Raw genomic sequence first — 16861 nt, 5'->3', positions numbered from 1 at the left:
AAAAACAAGCAACTACAGAAGAGACATCGTTTTTGTCTCTCTTTTCTATTGTCTTTTTATTCCTTTATTCTTTTTCATTCTAAAACCCACACCCACTTTGGATTAGTTAATAAGCCGAACATGCACTTTCCCCCATTAAGCTGTTCCCAAACCTCCCAGATCCAGGGTCATAGTCAAAGACTAAGAATGAGATTTTGTTCAAATATAAAAATGAAACATGAATTCTAAAAAATCCTAATGCTTAGGGGCGCCCGGATGGCTCAGTGGGTTAAGCCGCTGCCTTCGGCTCAGGTCATAATCCCAGGGTCCTGGGATCGAGTCCCGCATCGGGCTCTCTGCTCGGCAGGGAGCCTGCTTCCCTCTCTCTCTCTCTCTGCCTACCTCTCCATCTACTTGTGATTTCTCTCTGTCAAATAAATAAATAAAATCTTTAAAAAAAAAAATCCTAATGCTTAGAATGTGGTGGAGTGTTGGTGGTGGTACATGTGTTTGCCTTAGTTTAGGAAACCATTAATAAGCCTAAGTAAACAATATTACTTTTATCCCCTTCATAGTTTTTTTTTTTTAAGATTTTATTTAATTATTTGACAGAGAGAGATCACAAGTAGGCAGAGAGGCAGGCAGAGAGAGAGAGAGAGAGGAAAGCAGGCTCTCTGCTCAGCAGAGAATTGTAATGGAATTGTAATGGCAAGGGTAGTCTCATTGGGTCCATATATACCAAAAACAGAAGATGCTTGGGTATTTGCAAAACCCAGTGCCATTCAGGCTCTTGGCGTGATGTCATTCGCATTCATTTGTCACCATAACTGCTTCTTAGTTTATGGTTCTTTGGAAGACCCCACAGTTGCTAAGTGGTCCCGCATCATCCACATGTCCACTTTGGCTTCTGTACTCATCAGTACTCTCTTTGCTACCTGTGGATACTTGACCTTTACTGGCTTCACCCAAGGAGACTTATTTGAAAACTATTGCAGAAATGATGATTTGGTAACATTCGGAAGGTTCTGTTATGCAGTCACCGTCATTTTAACGTACCCTATTGAATGCTTTGTGACTAGAGAGGTAATTACCAATGTGTTTTTTGGTGGGAATCTTTCATTGGTCTTCCACATTATTGTTACAGTGGTTATCATTACTGTAGCCATGCTTATATCATTGCTGATTGATTGTCTTGGAAAAGTTTTAGAACTCAATGGTGTGCTCTGTGCCGCTCCACTAATTTTTATCATTCCATCAGCATGCTATCTGAAACTGTCTGAAGAACCGAGGACACACTCAGATAAGATTATGTCCTGTGTCATGCTTCCTGTCGGTGTTATGGTGATGGTTACTGGACTCCTCATGGCTGTCACAAATCCTCAAGACTGCACCCATGGGCAGGAAATGTTCTACTGCTTTCCTGACAATCTCTCCCTCACAAACATCTCAGTTTCTCATCTTCAACTGACAACACAACTTTCAGTTTTAAACAGCAGTATCTTTCAATGAGTTGACTGCTTTCAAAAGTATATATGTTTTCAAAGACTTCTAAACCTCATCACATTCACACATTTTAGTCTGTATATTATAAAATTATTATTTTGGCATTTAAAAAAAAAGGCTCTCTGAGCAGAGAGCCCGATGCAGGACTTGATCCTAGGACCCTGAGATCATGACCTGAGCCGAAGGCAGCGGCTTAACCCACTGAGCCACCCAGGCACCCAAAGATCTTATTTATTTATTTGACAGACAGAGATCACAAACAGGTGGGGCGGGCGGGGAGGGGGGAAGCAGGCTCCCCACTGAGCAGAGAGCCTGATGTGGGGCTCAATCCCAGGACCCTGAGACCATGACCTGAGCCGAAGGCAGAGGCTTAAACCACTGAGCCACCCAGGTGTCCCCATAGTTTGTTTTTAATGATTTCTTTTACTATTATTTTGCTTTACCATTTAATATGAGTGTAATTAAAATACGACAATTAGAAAGAAAATAAATGAATGTTCTCCCCTGGGGTAACTTCAGGAAGCTTAACTTTATATTCAGTATTTAGTACTATGCCTGATCAGTACACAGTATTCAAAGCTAAGGTTACTTCTTAGGTAATATTTAGCTTAGTGGCTAAGAAGAAAGAATAGGATATTTATTCTTGAAAGTGAAATTAAAACACACATTTTTTTATTCAAGATTTCCTTTTTGAACACTAAAGCAAATCAACAACTTTTTCTTTAATCTCATAGCCGATGTTGACTAAACTTGCTGACACCATGAGAGACTATTCTGTTGGTCTTGATATTTATGTATAATTCAGGAATTGTATACCTGTAAGTCATGGGAATCCAATTCAAATGAGCACAGGCACCTTTGAGATTTTATTGGAAGACTTCTATACTGCTGAAGAGAGAATTAAAAAGTGAAACTCTATATGTCTGGAACCCTGTCAAGGAATCCTGTCAAGACTCTTTCTGTCTTCTCTCTCCCCTGTAGATTTTTTCTATGTAAGGTATATGAGAGAGATAGTCTTTAAAGATCCACAGCTTAGATCTCTACCACCAAAATGAAAAATCCCAGCGATATTATCTTAAAGCTCAGATTTGGTTAAGTGGTCCACCCTGGATCAGTCACTTGTGTCCAGAGGTCCAGGATCCTGTTAATGGGCCTTACTTAGGTCTGGTGTTTCTCTTGGACCAGTCAGCTACAACCTAGCAGGCAGTGTAATACATGAGCATTATGAAAGTTATAAATCAATGTCTTCTGAACTTTAAGCCTAATATATTTTATTTATTTTTAGACATTTTTATAGAGAATTCTATTGAAAGTCTAATAAATATTCTCAGATATCCATACTTGCACTGTAATATAAGAGAGTAGAGGAAGGAACAAAGGAAGGGAAGAATGCTGGGAAGTTAAAAAAAAAGTTCGTCTCGAAACTGCTCATGTTCTTGAAGACAGCTTGCTATTTGTTGAGTATGTTGTCCAAATTAAATCCAGTCCAACCTGTTAATATAATATTTCATAACTGTGTTGGGAGGTAGGGAGTACACATAATTTGGAAACCAATGCTAGAGTGATTTTACTTTATTTTTTTAAAGGTGGGGCAAAGGGAGAGGGAGAGAGAGAATCCTGGGCAGCCTCCATGCCCAGTGGATGAGCCTGATGTGGGGCTCGATTTCACAACCCTGAGATCATGACCTGAGCATAATCAAGAGTCAGATGCTTAACTGACTGAGATACCCAGGCACACCAGATGCCAATATTAGGGATTTTATACAAACACCTTAAATTTCCCAAATCAGTACTAATTTTTCTCAATTGAACATGCTTCCCCCTCCCCAAAGGTAGTCTTTGGAAAGATGAAATACACTCTATTAAGTGTTTCTAATATCTTAGCAAGTTCTTTACAGATGTTATGCTTGAAATGAGTTAACCAGGATTCAGTGGCCTTGAGCCAGTCTTTATATTTTAGTTCCAAAGGGCAAAAATTAAGTTTACTTTTACAAACTCGTTTTAAAAATATGATATCATTCATCTCCTAGCTCATTAGCCTACACTCACTGACGTTTAAGAAATCATATTGCTTTCATCATTATGGATGTAACCTTTTTTTTTTTTTTTTTTTTAAAGATTTTTATTTATTTATTTGACAGAGAGAAATCACAAGTAGACAGAGAGGCAGGTAGAGAGAGAGGAAGGGAAGCAGGCTCCCTGCTGAGCAGAGAGCCCGATGCGGGACTCGATCCCATGACCCTGAGATCATGACCTGAGCCGAAGGCAGCGGCTTAACCCACTGAGCCACCCAGGCGCCCAAGGATGTAACCTTAACAAAACTGTGTGATCTCTATATATTATTTAAATATGTATCATCACCTTTGAAGTCAGAAGAGCCCATTGATAATAAGTTGTTTTGTTTTTGTTTCTTTGTTAAAATTCATGATATTTGGGGAAGAAGATGAGACTGACTTTGAATCCAGCTGACCTCTTAATATATTAGCCAGTGCGAATGTGGACATGATTCTGTCTTTGAGTCTCAAATTATCATATACTCAGTTGCTTTGTTGGGAAGGTTAAGTGCTATTGCATGTGCAAGGCAGCTTTGTGGACCATAATGAGGCTCAGCAAATGTGATTTCCCTTCCGTATCCTAAATGACTCTGGTTTCCACAGCTTTACTACATTGCACTTTACAAAGTACTTTCCTGGAATCTGTGCTTTTTCATCTCACATCTTCTTTACATGGTAAGAAAAGAAAACTGTTCTCTTCATTTTGCTTCCTTTTGTTTCTCAACTTGAAAAACAAAGTCGAAAATAGTAAGATATTAAGTATACTACTGGAAAGTTTATTAAAAAGTGTCTGAACTAGGTCTGGTGCATTCATCCTGTTGAGTCAGTCCTTAGGCTCTTCTGGGCAGGTAGCAGTGGGATCAAAAACAGTTTAAGGAGAATCACAGAACAATGAAGAGGGGAGAGTCAAATTAGGTATGATTCAATTGGACTAAATTTGGATGTGCTCTAGATAGTCTTCAGGGATAGGGACACATGTTTACCCTCTGTCGTCACCATTTTTTTTCCCCTAAGAAATAAAGGTAATGCTGACATAATAGTGAAGAAAGCCACACTTATCTGGAGAACAAGGATTGATGTTCACCTCTGTGTTTTTTTGTAGCTCTTGTAATTCTTCAGTATTTATGCATGGTTAGGACACTCTTCCTAGTCCTGAGGTTTCAGCAGCCAACAAGACAAACAAGTTTTATGCTTGTATTAGGGAATTTATATTCAAATTTGGGGAGAAATTCAGTAAAAAATGAGATTTGGAAATAAAGGAATTTCAGGTAGGAGTGCTGTGAAGAGTGCAAATTAAGTGTATTAGCTTCTTTTTGCTCTTAGTGGCTTAAGGCTTCACAAATTTATTTTCTTTAAGTTCTGGAGGTCAGAAGTCTAAAATCAAAGTGTTGGCAGGGCTGTTATTTCTGGAGGCTTCAGGAGAGTATCCGTTCCCTTGCCTCATTGGGCTTCTGGAAACCCCTGTCTTCCTTGGCTCATGCTCCCTCCCTGACAACTTTCTAGTCTCTCATTTCCATCATCTCTTCCACTAATGATTTTGAACTTCTTGCCTCCTTTTTACAAGAACCACTGTGATTATATTTAGGGTCAAATTAGATAACCCAAAATAATCTCCTATGTCAAAATCCTTAGGTTAATCTCTTCTGCAAAGTCCCTTTTGCCATATAAAGTAACATACAGGTTCTTGGGATTAGGTTATGCACATTTTGGGTTGGGGTTCAACCTACCAGGTGAAATTACTTGAGAGAATGATTTACAATGAGAATGATCTACCCTCCGGATAGGAGTGATGTATCTGAAGTGGTACCAGTTGAACTGAGGTTTAAATGCTGAAAGAATACATGTTTAAAGCTTTTGTGTGTGGTAAACTACTCAATGTGAAAAAATACCTTCCTTGCACTTGGCCACCATTTTCTTAGTAGAATCAAATTGATCAAATTGGTCTATCACCAAGCTAGAACCTCGGTGGCTCTGTCAGTGGATTGGGCATCTGCTTTTGGTTCAAGTCATGGTCCTGGGATGGAGCTTCTCATCGGGCTCCCTGATCAAGGGACAGCCTGCTTCTCCCTCTCCCTTGAACCCTCCCCCCATTCCTGTTCTCTCTCTTCCTTTCATGTGAATAAATTTTTAAAAATCTTTATTAAAAAGATTGATCATATTGTTGTGGAGTATGTTGTTGTTATAATTTCCTCATCACCAGGAACTGGTGTTCAGTGTCGTCAGGAATGGGAGAGATACACAAATCTGGGGCCCTAATAGTTGTACTGGTGAGTGAAAGTCTTATCAGTTATATGGGTTTAGGAATTCACGTTGTAGTGGCTTTCTCTGAAAAGAATTATTGGTCCATATGAGAAGGTAGAGCCTACCGATTTCTTCTGACTACAACATTAAATTTGTGTCTCAGTCATGAATGTACAATATAATACTCTTCTCTTTGCCCTTGAAAGCTTTCCACAGTAAAATATTTACATTAAATCTCAGCAACTAATGATATCTCTGAAGCCACTAGACAGGAACTGTTCAAGGGGCAGAGAACAATATGTTGAACTTTACACAGAGAGAGTATTGATTTAGAGATATTTTTAAAAATTTCATTGAAAGGCAAGATGTAATATATGGACTTATTTTCCCTGAAACACCAGAATACACAATGCTATATACATAGCAAAGTATGTTTATGTTCCCAATCTAGGGAGCTGGAAATTTTCCGTTGGAAGGATCATAAGAAACTTGGTAATATCTTTATTTCTGAATTTAACACCATATACACAATGAATACCAGACACATTGAATAACCTGAACCCTGACTTCGTCTTTGTACTGATCTTGATTCCCTGCGTACAGCATACCTCAGCTTTGAAGTCACAGGCCCCAGAATTGCACTGGTGAATAGGAGGTGATCCATACAATTTCTTGGGGGAGAAAGTTTGGATTAAAATTTCTTGTCTATGTAACTTTCAAGCCAGAAGAGGAATGGTGCATTCCCTCCCATTAGTGGTTAGTCTGCCTGAAAATAAATCTCTGGGGAAGAGAGAATATATTTTTTTGTTGTGATCCCATGAGGTAAAACAAGGAGAGTAGTCAAACTGCTTTTCTCGCTTAGGTTTATTTTCCAGGTTTAAAAATCTGGGATGCTGTGAGTCTGTGTTTTCATATTTAGATGTGCATGAGGACGAGGCGTGTTATCACCAAGACAGAGACTTGTGTGATGGGTATGGATGCACTGAGAGCTACGCAGCGATTTCATTAGTGCTAAAAAGGGTGATAACACACACGTAAGGAGATTTCTTCCTGGCCTAAACCCTGGCTTACTTTCTAAGTGTTATTCCGATAGAAGACCCCACTTGTGATGGGAGATCTAAGGGGAGTAATTTCGTAAAACCCTTTGGGACACTGGAATATCCTAAATATCCCTGGAGAATTTCTAGATACATGAACAAACACAAAGCTATTTCAGAATTTTTTTTTTCTCATATTGGTTTAATCTGTCAGTTTTGCTCTCTCACTCACTCTTTAGTATCATTTTCCCTTGCAGGGAGAAGTGGAATGGGATGTCTGATTATCTCCACACTTATCAAACACACAGCTATTTGAGTGAAAAATTTGCCCCCAAATGACTTAAGAAGTATAGGGTTTTGCAACCCATGGGTGAAAGAATTTAGCACTGTAAGCAAATGAAACTGTACCCAGAGTGTCCTCTCTTGAGTGTGCTTTGCCATGTAACTGCATTCTCCTGATGTTTGCTCTACCCTTCTTTCTGGTGTTCTTTTCTTCAAACTAGTGTATGAATTATCAGACCATTTTTGGAAAGCTCAGCAAGAACTAGTGTGTCCTAAAGACCCATCCCCAAAGTTTCTTCTTTAATCAATCTTCCTGAAAAGAAGAAAAGAATAAGAATAATATCATGTAAGGTGACTAGCATACCACAATAAAAATTGTAAAAATAGTAATTAAAAGAAGAATAATATCAAGTACAAATTATCTGATATTTGTTTTTTAACCTCAGTTGACTCTCTCCCCTTCTACCCTTTCAAAGGCTTCCAGTGATTTCTCATTTCACTTGAACAAAACTCCAACTCTGCCATGATCTAGCATCTGCCTTTCTTTTCTGTTTTCTCTTAATATTTTTTTCTTTTTATATTGTCATCCCTTTCAAACTATGAACTTTTTGGTCTATTGGGAATAAAAGGGCAACAGGATGTTAGAGGATGGGAGGTGACTCGTAATGTAAAGGTGCATCCCTCAACTACTCAAAGAGCCACATATTAACAAGGTCCTATTTATTTATTTGTTTTGCTCTTTCTATTTAAGTTGTGGTATTGATCAAAAAAGAATGTTGTTTTAATAGCTAAGGAGCAGGCATCCAAGGGAGAGACAAGAATTAAGTATGTGAGGTCACCCAAATCAGTTGACTGTGTATAGATCACCCATACTATATGGGTTAGGCCAAATACATAAAGAGAAATGACAGAATGCTTATGATTTTCTAGTTTTCAAAAAGTGAGGTGGGTCAGGAAGACCCTTGCAACTTGTCAGAATGGAGAAGAACATTCAGCTAAATGTGAATTATGTTTCACTCTTGGTTGGCATAGATGTCAGACACCTCTCTCTCCTGTTTTAAATAGCATTATAATACAATATTCCACATATAAATGTGGTAAAGAGTAACTAGAGGTGTTGTCATTGATATTGCAGTTAGCTTATTTTGGGGGGGAAACAGTTTATAGAATAGATTTAGAAAGAATTTGGGTTACAATGAATGTAATGGTGTGTAAATTTTGAGTTATGTATAAAAATGTTAACCTGAGCCTGCTGCTGTTGGATACTTTCCCTGCATAGTGCTGACCTGTTGATTTTTCTCTTGACTTTAGTCAAGTTGTTGTAGGCAAAAGTTATGTATTTGCACATCTGTGTTATCGGCCTGCTCTGCTTCTCAGCAGCACTACCTAAAAGAAGTCATAGAAGGAAAAAGACAAAAGTTCCCCCTCATAGTAGGGAATAGTTTCATAAAGAGAGAAGCTTTTTCCTTTGCTCCATCTTTATTCAGGGCATGTTGGTTTGAGGACATGGAGAGAGCATCCATCTTGCGACCAAGATGTAATTAACCTGAGGAAGAAACTGGAATATGACATTGCAATTGGTAAAAAGAGTGTAGGTCCTTGTATAATCAATGAATGAATCTTGGAGCCAGACATAATTTTAGTGATCAATTGATATTAGGATTTATGCCACAGTTAGTTGGACTTACTATTATTTGTAGCTAAAAGCATCTCTTACAAATGTGTAGCTCTTATTATCAACCAGGATTCCAGACCTACTTAAGGCAAGGTCAGAGGATAACATATCTAAGAGATTCAGAATTTACCCAGAGGTAAAGACTAGGAACACAGATAATGCCATGTAATTCTCATGATTAGTGATATGACAGAATCCCAGATATAAATACATATTCTAGTGGGATAACAAAAGGTGTTGGTTGTATTTATTAAATGGAGCATTACTTCTGAACAACTTAAAAAAATAAAAAAGAAATTACAGGACAGCAAATTAAAGAAATTAATGAAAATAAGGTGTATTTCTGTAATATACAATGTAATTTTGTTTTAAAAGCTGAAAAAAGAACAACAAATTAAATAGATGCAAATACTTGACAAAGTATGCTTTAGAGGATTATTCCTGTATAATAATAAAATGTAGGTAAAGAAAATATAACAATGAGAAACAATCTCATTCAATGATAGGCATAAAGTCTTTCGTTCCCCAGATTACCAGGTGTGAAAATATCTTATTTAGTAATACCATTTTCTTCCAATTCTCCATTATGTAAAAGGTTAGTTATTCTCAGAAAGTCAAGCAGTAATGCAGAAAATTGCTCTGTTTGAATGATTGTTTTCTAGCTTCTAAAGTCATCTGTAGTTCAACACGAGAGAAATGTATAATGTTAGGCTATATAAAGTTCATTTTTATTCTGTTATAATAGTGATGTTGGTGTTTTAACACGCCAGTGCATTTCCAGCTAAATAATGTAATGTTTAGATTACATTCAATAAGTCACTTAGAAATATTTAAGGAGCAGTCATGTAGCTTTCAGTTTTTTCTTGTTTACAGATGTTTTTGCTACTCCATAACAGGATTGTCCAAGGAGAACTGTGCAAGGATATAGAGAGACTTTCAATGCAGAGGACTCATAGATCACGAACCGTATTTCACCTTATCATAGTCAGGTTGAGCATTCCCTAGAGATTTTTGGATTAAAGGAGCCTGTGAAGTCATTAGTTGAAAGAGCATGAGTTACAACTCATTTGGCAGAGACCCTTCATACACCTCATAATGGCAAAAGATAGTTAGGGCCAAGCTCTTTCACTATAACTAGTATTTTTTCCATTATCTTAAAATATCTACTTTGAATTATTTTAATTACAGTGAAAGATATAATAATTTGGAAACCTAAAATTAGTGTCACTTCTAATGCTAGAAGCATATTAAACACAAGGCCTGCTTGGGCATCTATATTTAAACTGAAATATTCAAGTTAATTCCTTTCTCTATGGAAAAAAAAAAAAAGAAAGTGTGAAATGCAAAGAAATAGAGAGTTGAAGAGATGGTAGGAAATGAAGTGAGGAGAGAAAGACAAAATTGCATATGGTGTTGGAAAGCAAAAACTTAGTATATTTATTACTCTTTTTTAATTCTAGCACATTAATTTAGTGTTCATGAGCTTTTGGATACTGTTCAAATTCTAAACATGACCCAATTTTATGCCTCTGGAACTTTGATCAAATCCATGATATCAGCAATAACTACAATGATGCATTTCAGTGCTTCAATTAAAAAAAAATGTTCTTACATGAGTTCACAGATTTAAAAAGTTAAGTATATATATTCTAGATAATAGATAATAAATGTGTCTTGTGACTTGAGAGCTACCATTAACTAATAATAGGGCTAATTACTAGGTGGTAAAAATTCCTGAGATCTGAACTTCACTGCACGTTTTTAAGATGGTGGGACTAAGCCTAAGGACAAGCATACTAGTGGGAGACAAATAGTAAAGAAACAAAAATAAATCATGTAATGTGATGTATGTTTGTAAGTGCTGTGAAGTGTGGAAGGGGAAACCAAGAGTGCTGGGATGAGGAGGTTACTATTTTAAAAAGGTAGAGATTAAGATGATATTTGATCAAGGACTAAAGAGGGTGAGAAGAGGAGTTCTATAGATATCTTGGGAAGACAATTCCTTCTTCTCTTCCTTGTTCCTTTCTTTGTTTCTTTATTTGATTCTTTCTTCCTTTCTTTCTTTCCTTCTTTCCTTCCTTCCTGAGAGAGAGAGAGCGTGCGCAGGTTTGAGTGGGAGTGGGGAGGGGCGGCTTGGGGTGGGGAGGGAATATTAAATAGGCTCTATGTTCAGCACAGATCCTGACTCAGGACTCAGTTTCACAATTCTGAGGCCATGACCTGAGTCAAAGTCAAGAGTAGGTCGCTTAACTGAATGAGCACACAGGCGCCTCTTGAGAAGATGATCCTAACCTCAAGGAACAGCAAGGGCAAAGGCCCTGGGGTGACAGTTTGTCTAACTGGTTGGAAGAACAGCAAGGAGCTCAATGTGACTAATGAGGACTAAGTAAAGGAGACCAGCTACAGGAAATAAGGTCAGGCAGAATAATAGAGAATCATCTGCAATGTTGAGGATCTTTTCTTCCACTGAGTGAGAATAGCAGTCATCAGAGAATTCTGAGTAGAAGACTACACAATTTGACTTAAATTTTAAGAGAATACCTATGTGTGCCAGGTTGATGGAAGCAGCAAGACCATGTAGGAGGCTTTTGCCATAATAAAAGTGAAAAATGGTGGTGGTTTAGACCACAATGGGGTTAGTTATAGATGATCAGATTCTAGATATATATTGAAGGTTTAACTGGCAGGGTTTGCTAATAATTGAATTTATGGTTTGAGAGAAAGAGCTAAGTCAAGGATGACTTGAAAAATTTTGACTGGCATAACAGAAAGGATGGAAGTGTCACAGATGGCATAGCTATCTTTTATCTGTCCGTGTTTGGTTATGTGCAAACAAACCAAGAATGGGGAGTGCTAGATGTAACTGCGATTGACTTTGCTACGTGAGTACAGTAAGGCAAGAGAAATATTAAGGAGTGGAGTTGGGGATATAGAGAAAAAAGTTATCATTAGGATGGACCAAATGATTTAATCTGGATAAGTGAAATGTGAGGTTCTGATGGGGTGGGTGTGGATGACATCAGGTAGAGATTACATCATAGATAAGAAGAGGTCAGGAGATGTGAGAACAGGTTATGGGCAAGATCATGGAAATCACCAAAAATTATGAGTTAGTGCTGGAGAAAGTGACAGGAAACCAGGAACTGAATTCTCCCAGGAAGGAAAGTTAGGTAGGCAGTTGGTTTATGAAAAATATGATGAGGGGTCATGAGTGATATCTGATAACATGACATTTAGAAGAGGAGATTTTAGGAAAAATGGAGGGAAACGGACTGAAGGTGGCAAAAAAGAAAAAAGAAAAAAGAAAGCTGTTGTTTCATAGGCTGTGGTAGAGAAACCAGCCCCCTTAATAATGTTCTAAGAAAAGCATCACCCTCAGGAGCAGACAGGACTTAATTTGAGTAAAAGGGAGGGAGGGGCACCTGGATGGCTCATTCATTGAGCCTCTGACTCTGATTTTGACTCAAGTCATGAGAGCCTGGGATTGAGCCCCGGGTGGAGCCCCACATGAGCTCTGTGTGGAGCCCCCAGGGAGCCCACAGGGAGCCCCGTCCAGGACTCTGCTGGAGTCTGCCTGTCCCTCTCCCTCTGCTCCTCACACAAGCCTGTGCAAGCTCTCTCTCAGATAAATAAATTAAATCTATTTTTTTTAATAGGAAGATGATGGGAATATTGGGTAAGAATGTGTATAGGTAAAGAACTTTTCTGATAACTGAACTAGAATTCTAGAAGAATCAGTGATTTTAGGAACTGGACAGTGGTGGGTGACAGAATCATTTGGAAATGTACAGGACTGCTAAAGATTTTTGTTGGGGTTGAGGGATGACCTTGGATCCTGGGCTTCTTGTGATGACTGAGCAATCCTCACAGTTCTGTGAATACTGAGATCAAATCTTGGTTATCATAGAACCGGGCAAAGCGAAGGCTGCTGGTAATCTGAAATAAAAGGAATAGGAGATTAATTTGGTCCCAGTGGGCGGATAAAACCTGCAGGCTGAGTCTCAGGTTAGAAGCCAGGCCGGTGAATGACTGGAAATAGAAAGCTGAGTGCTCTTTGCAGGGCACCAGGAATATAGGTCCCAGAAGTGATTCTGAATATTTCTGTACATTCCAAACAGTTGGGAGATTTAAAAAATCCCAATGTCCAACTCACACTCTTAAGCATCAGTTTTGTTTTTTTTTTTTTCAACACTCCACAGTGATTCCAGTGAGAAGCCAAATTTGTAAACCATTGTGCCACAGTATCTCTTAATCCTAGGATATTCAAATCATTGAAAGCATCTGTCATGTCATCATTGCTGATTCTCTCTCTTCACTTGTTATCTGTTCAAACTGTGACAGGGCCTCATTTTTCAGTAGCTTGGTTTACTATATAAATAGTTACAAAACCTCACATTCATCAATTACATGGAATTCTATATCTGTGGAAGATTTGTAGTGTCACATTGCACTTCTTTTGTATTTTAGTTGCATATTATTGTTCTAATGCACTTTATTGTCTTATTTGAGGCCATAATTACCCAACAAGGATGTTGATCCCAAGAATGGAAATCAATGCAAGATATTTTCATTTTTTAATTTCTTTTCTTCCCCATCTAAAATCCTGTGTGTGAAGATTTGTAAAAGGAAAGTACTTTTCTCTGATGTATTTTATTTGCTTCACAATACTTATAATTTATTTAAGCAGTTAGTATCATTGAACATTTAATACTTTTCTTTGTTATCATAAATCACACATTAATAGATTCAATAATGCATAGTCATATATGCTTTCAAGTAAAAAAAATTGCACAGGACAAAGTTATAGTGGCAAGGCAGGCTTTATTTCAAGCTATCACAATAGTGGAGAGAGAAGAGAACAGAATTCAACTCCAAGAAACAAAGAGCCGAAAGACTTTTAAGTGCTGGAGTCAAAAGGAGACCATAGGACAACTGTATTTACGCCTGTTGTTTTTATTCAAAGGCAAAGTAAACTATCTCTTATCTTTGTGACAGGACATAATTTTATAATTTGTATCAAGGCACCAGCAGAAGTTAGACTCCTACCCTCCCACAGAAACTGGAAGATAGGGGGCGCTATCTCCCCCTCATGTTTGCTTTTCAAAGAGCTGGCTTCCAGGTCCTTGAGAAAGATCTGCCTGGGTTGTAAAGCTGGCAAAAGGCTTTTAAAATTCAGATTTCAAAGGGCAAAGAGAAAATTTACAATTACAAGTTTTCTAAACATCTAAGAAAAGGGCCTAGAGTCAGAAAGAAGTCTGTCTAAGGTTTAGTCGAGTTGAGAGAAGGTTAAGGTTATTTTGATTAACGTACCTCTCATATTAGCTCTCAAGGAAGAGTTGTGAATTGCTAGATGAGTTTAAGAATGCTTTTAAAACATTTGATTCATATTGGGAAATCGCCATCAGAATTATTTTTTAAATTTATATGTTCACGCACAGAATGAGGGTTTCCATTTTCCTATGTGTGTGTCAACATGGGTTTGTTAAAAGAGACTATTTCTAGCTTTGATTTCTGTTTTGACCAATTTGTAAGAGAAAAATGAAATATCACACTTTCAATTACCCATTGGATTGAACTTCAAAATATATTTATTGTCCATTTGCAATTCCTTGTTGGGAATTGCCATTTCATGAAGCTTTTTATTTTTGTTTTATAGAGTTTGTATTTGTATTATTTTTAAGAGAAAATCATAGTGTTATCTTGCCTAATGGTTCATAAATAGGAGAAAAATCAGTACAATGTACCAAGAGCTAACTACAAGTCTAGGTATTTGTTTTCCCCTGTGCATTTCAAACCTCAGTTTCCAGTGGGTTCCTCAGTTATGAATAAGATCAACTGCAGGAAGAGAATATGTCTATTTTCAAGGATATTTTCTTCATGCTGGCTTTAGGCAAAAGGAACTGCTATGTTTTAGCTTCAGGGAAATATTAAACACTGAGAGTTCTGTTGCCTGGAAGACAATCCATGTTTATTCGAGGGAGGGAAGACAGAGTAAATATTTTACAGGGTACATTCAGTGACCATCGAAACCGTGACTAAGAAAGACAGACCTTCCCTCTGTGGCTGCCCACCCAGCCTCTCCCAAGCAGTAACTTCCCCCACCTCAACACCCCATGTTATGGATCATACTTTCAACTCATTATATTAGACATGGATCCATCATCACCTCCTTTTTTTTTTAATTAAAGATTTTATTTATTTGTTTGTTTGTTTGTTTGTTTGTCGGGGAGTGGGGGACACAAGCAGGGGGAATGGGAGAGGGAGACGCGGGGTCCCTGCTGAGCAAGGCGCCCAATGTGGAACTCGATCCCAGGACTCTGGATCATAATCTGAGCCAAAGGCAGATGCTGAACTGACTAAGCCACCCAGGTGTCCCATTTTTTTTTTTTTTCATCACCTCTTGTCTACCTATTTTCACCTCTTCAAGAATCACCCTCTTACACATTCTTTTTTTTTTATTTTATTTTATTTATTTATTTGACAGAGAGAGATCACAAGCAGGCAGAGAGGCAGGCAGAGAGAGAGGAAGGGAAGCAGGCCCCCTGCTGAGCAGAGAGCCCCATGCGGGACCTGATCCCAGGACCCCGAGATCATGACCTGAGCCGAAGGCAGTGGCTTAACCCACTGAGCCACCCAGGCGCCCCCCTCTTACACATTCTTTAAATTCTGATCTTCCAGGTCTCTTCCTGGTCTTTGTCTATTACTTTTATCTTCCTGTCTCCTTTCAGATAATTAATTGATCACCTCTTCTAGAATAGACGCTATTCACTCAGGTTCCGATACTAAAAGGAAGCCCTACAAGCTCCTTCTAGAGGAAGCCATCATACCAGCATGTAATTACAATTCAGTGAGTTTAAATGTAGGCTTCATTTAAAGGCAGAAAATATGAAATAAGGGAAGAGGAGGGAGGAACTAAAGTTTATTGGTATCTTCTAACTGCCAACCACTCAAAGAAGTCCAGTCTTATTTAGGTAAGGGTCACTATTCACTGAAAGATCTGTGTGAAACTGTTTTGTATTTAATTTGGTCTTCTCAGAGTTTATCAGAGAACCTGGCACATGTTAGACATTGAAAAAAATTTGCTAAATAGAAATGTATAGAAGTTTGGGAAGCAACGGACATTTGAGCTGGTCTTAAAGGATATGTAGAATAAAAATTTTTATCTTTAGAATTCTTTAATATAGTATATAAGCTTTCATTATTTTATGGATATCTAACATAGCAGTTGAATTATATTTCTGTCTCTAATAAACATTAATTTTAAAAAAGGTTGGCTTTCAGTTGTTGCTAAAGAACTAAAGCTGACATTTTGTTGACTCGTTAAAGACTGCTGATTGATAATTATTAAAACTTGTAAAATATTATGTATATTAATAATGAAAATGTACTTATTCTAAGTATAAATGATATCCAGTTTCAGGAACACTTATCATTTGAATGGGGAGGGCTTGTCTTTGTAAAAATGACAATTTTTGTCTCAATTCATAACCAATAAAATGACATTATATCCTTATAGAGTCTCAGTGAAGTTAATTAATAATAAATGATGCTTTCTCTACTCAGTTGTTGGTTAGATGAGGGAGAATATTATCTCAAATTTTCTGTGGTTCAATTCTGAGAAAGTAAATGAAATAAAATGGTAAATATATATGTAAACTGCTATATAAGTTTTATATGTATTCTATAACGTGTATAGTAGGAATATGTATTAACTATGTAGAATATATGTGTAGAATATATGTGTGTAAATATATATGTATATAAGTATCTGTACATACAGATGTTGTTCTATCTACCCTAGGACCCTATGTTACAAAGTCACAAATGCATACTATTCTATTTTCCACATATTGATGATTTAAAATTTGAACTTCCGATTTTTATTGCCAACATGTGACTGTTAACAAAGAAAACTGTTTAAAAACCTGGCCTCAAATTGCGGTGAACTAGCTCTTTATTCTGTCTTCCCTCTCCACATCATGTTCCTGTCTTTTGAACATTTGTTATGCTAATAAATTTCTTTTCAGAATGACTTCAATATTCATTTTTATTTAATATGGTAATAAAAAAAGTAAAAAGACGACTTGAAA

At 37.4% G+C, this 16861-nt stretch overlaps 2 protein-coding genes across 13 annotated transcripts in view; both read left to right on the top strand.

The window, feature by feature from the left end:
• The window catches only part of RALYL (RALY RNA binding protein like), a 713948-nt gene that overhangs the window by 88085 nt on the left and 609002 nt on the right, over positions 1-16861 (top strand). The gene's annotated exons all lie outside the window — the stretch shown is intronic.
• On the top strand, positions 682-1580 carry LOC131826654 (putative sodium-coupled neutral amino acid transporter 11). The gene has a single exon (XM_059166127.1). It carries the CDS (start codon positions 685-687, stop codon positions 1486-1488), a length of 804 nt encoding a protein of 267 aa, XP_059022110.1. The 5' UTR covers positions 682-684; the 3' UTR covers positions 1489-1580.

This window comes from Mustela lutreola, chromosome 3 (genome assembly GCF_030435805.1).
Source record: "Mustela lutreola isolate mMusLut2 chromosome 3, mMusLut2.pri, whole genome shotgun sequence".
Lineage (NCBI taxonomy): Eukaryota > Metazoa > Chordata > Mammalia > Carnivora > Mustelidae > Mustela > Mustela lutreola.
The sequence above is the reverse complement of the archived record's forward strand: the minus strand, read 5'-3'. Positions and strand labels throughout refer to the sequence as shown.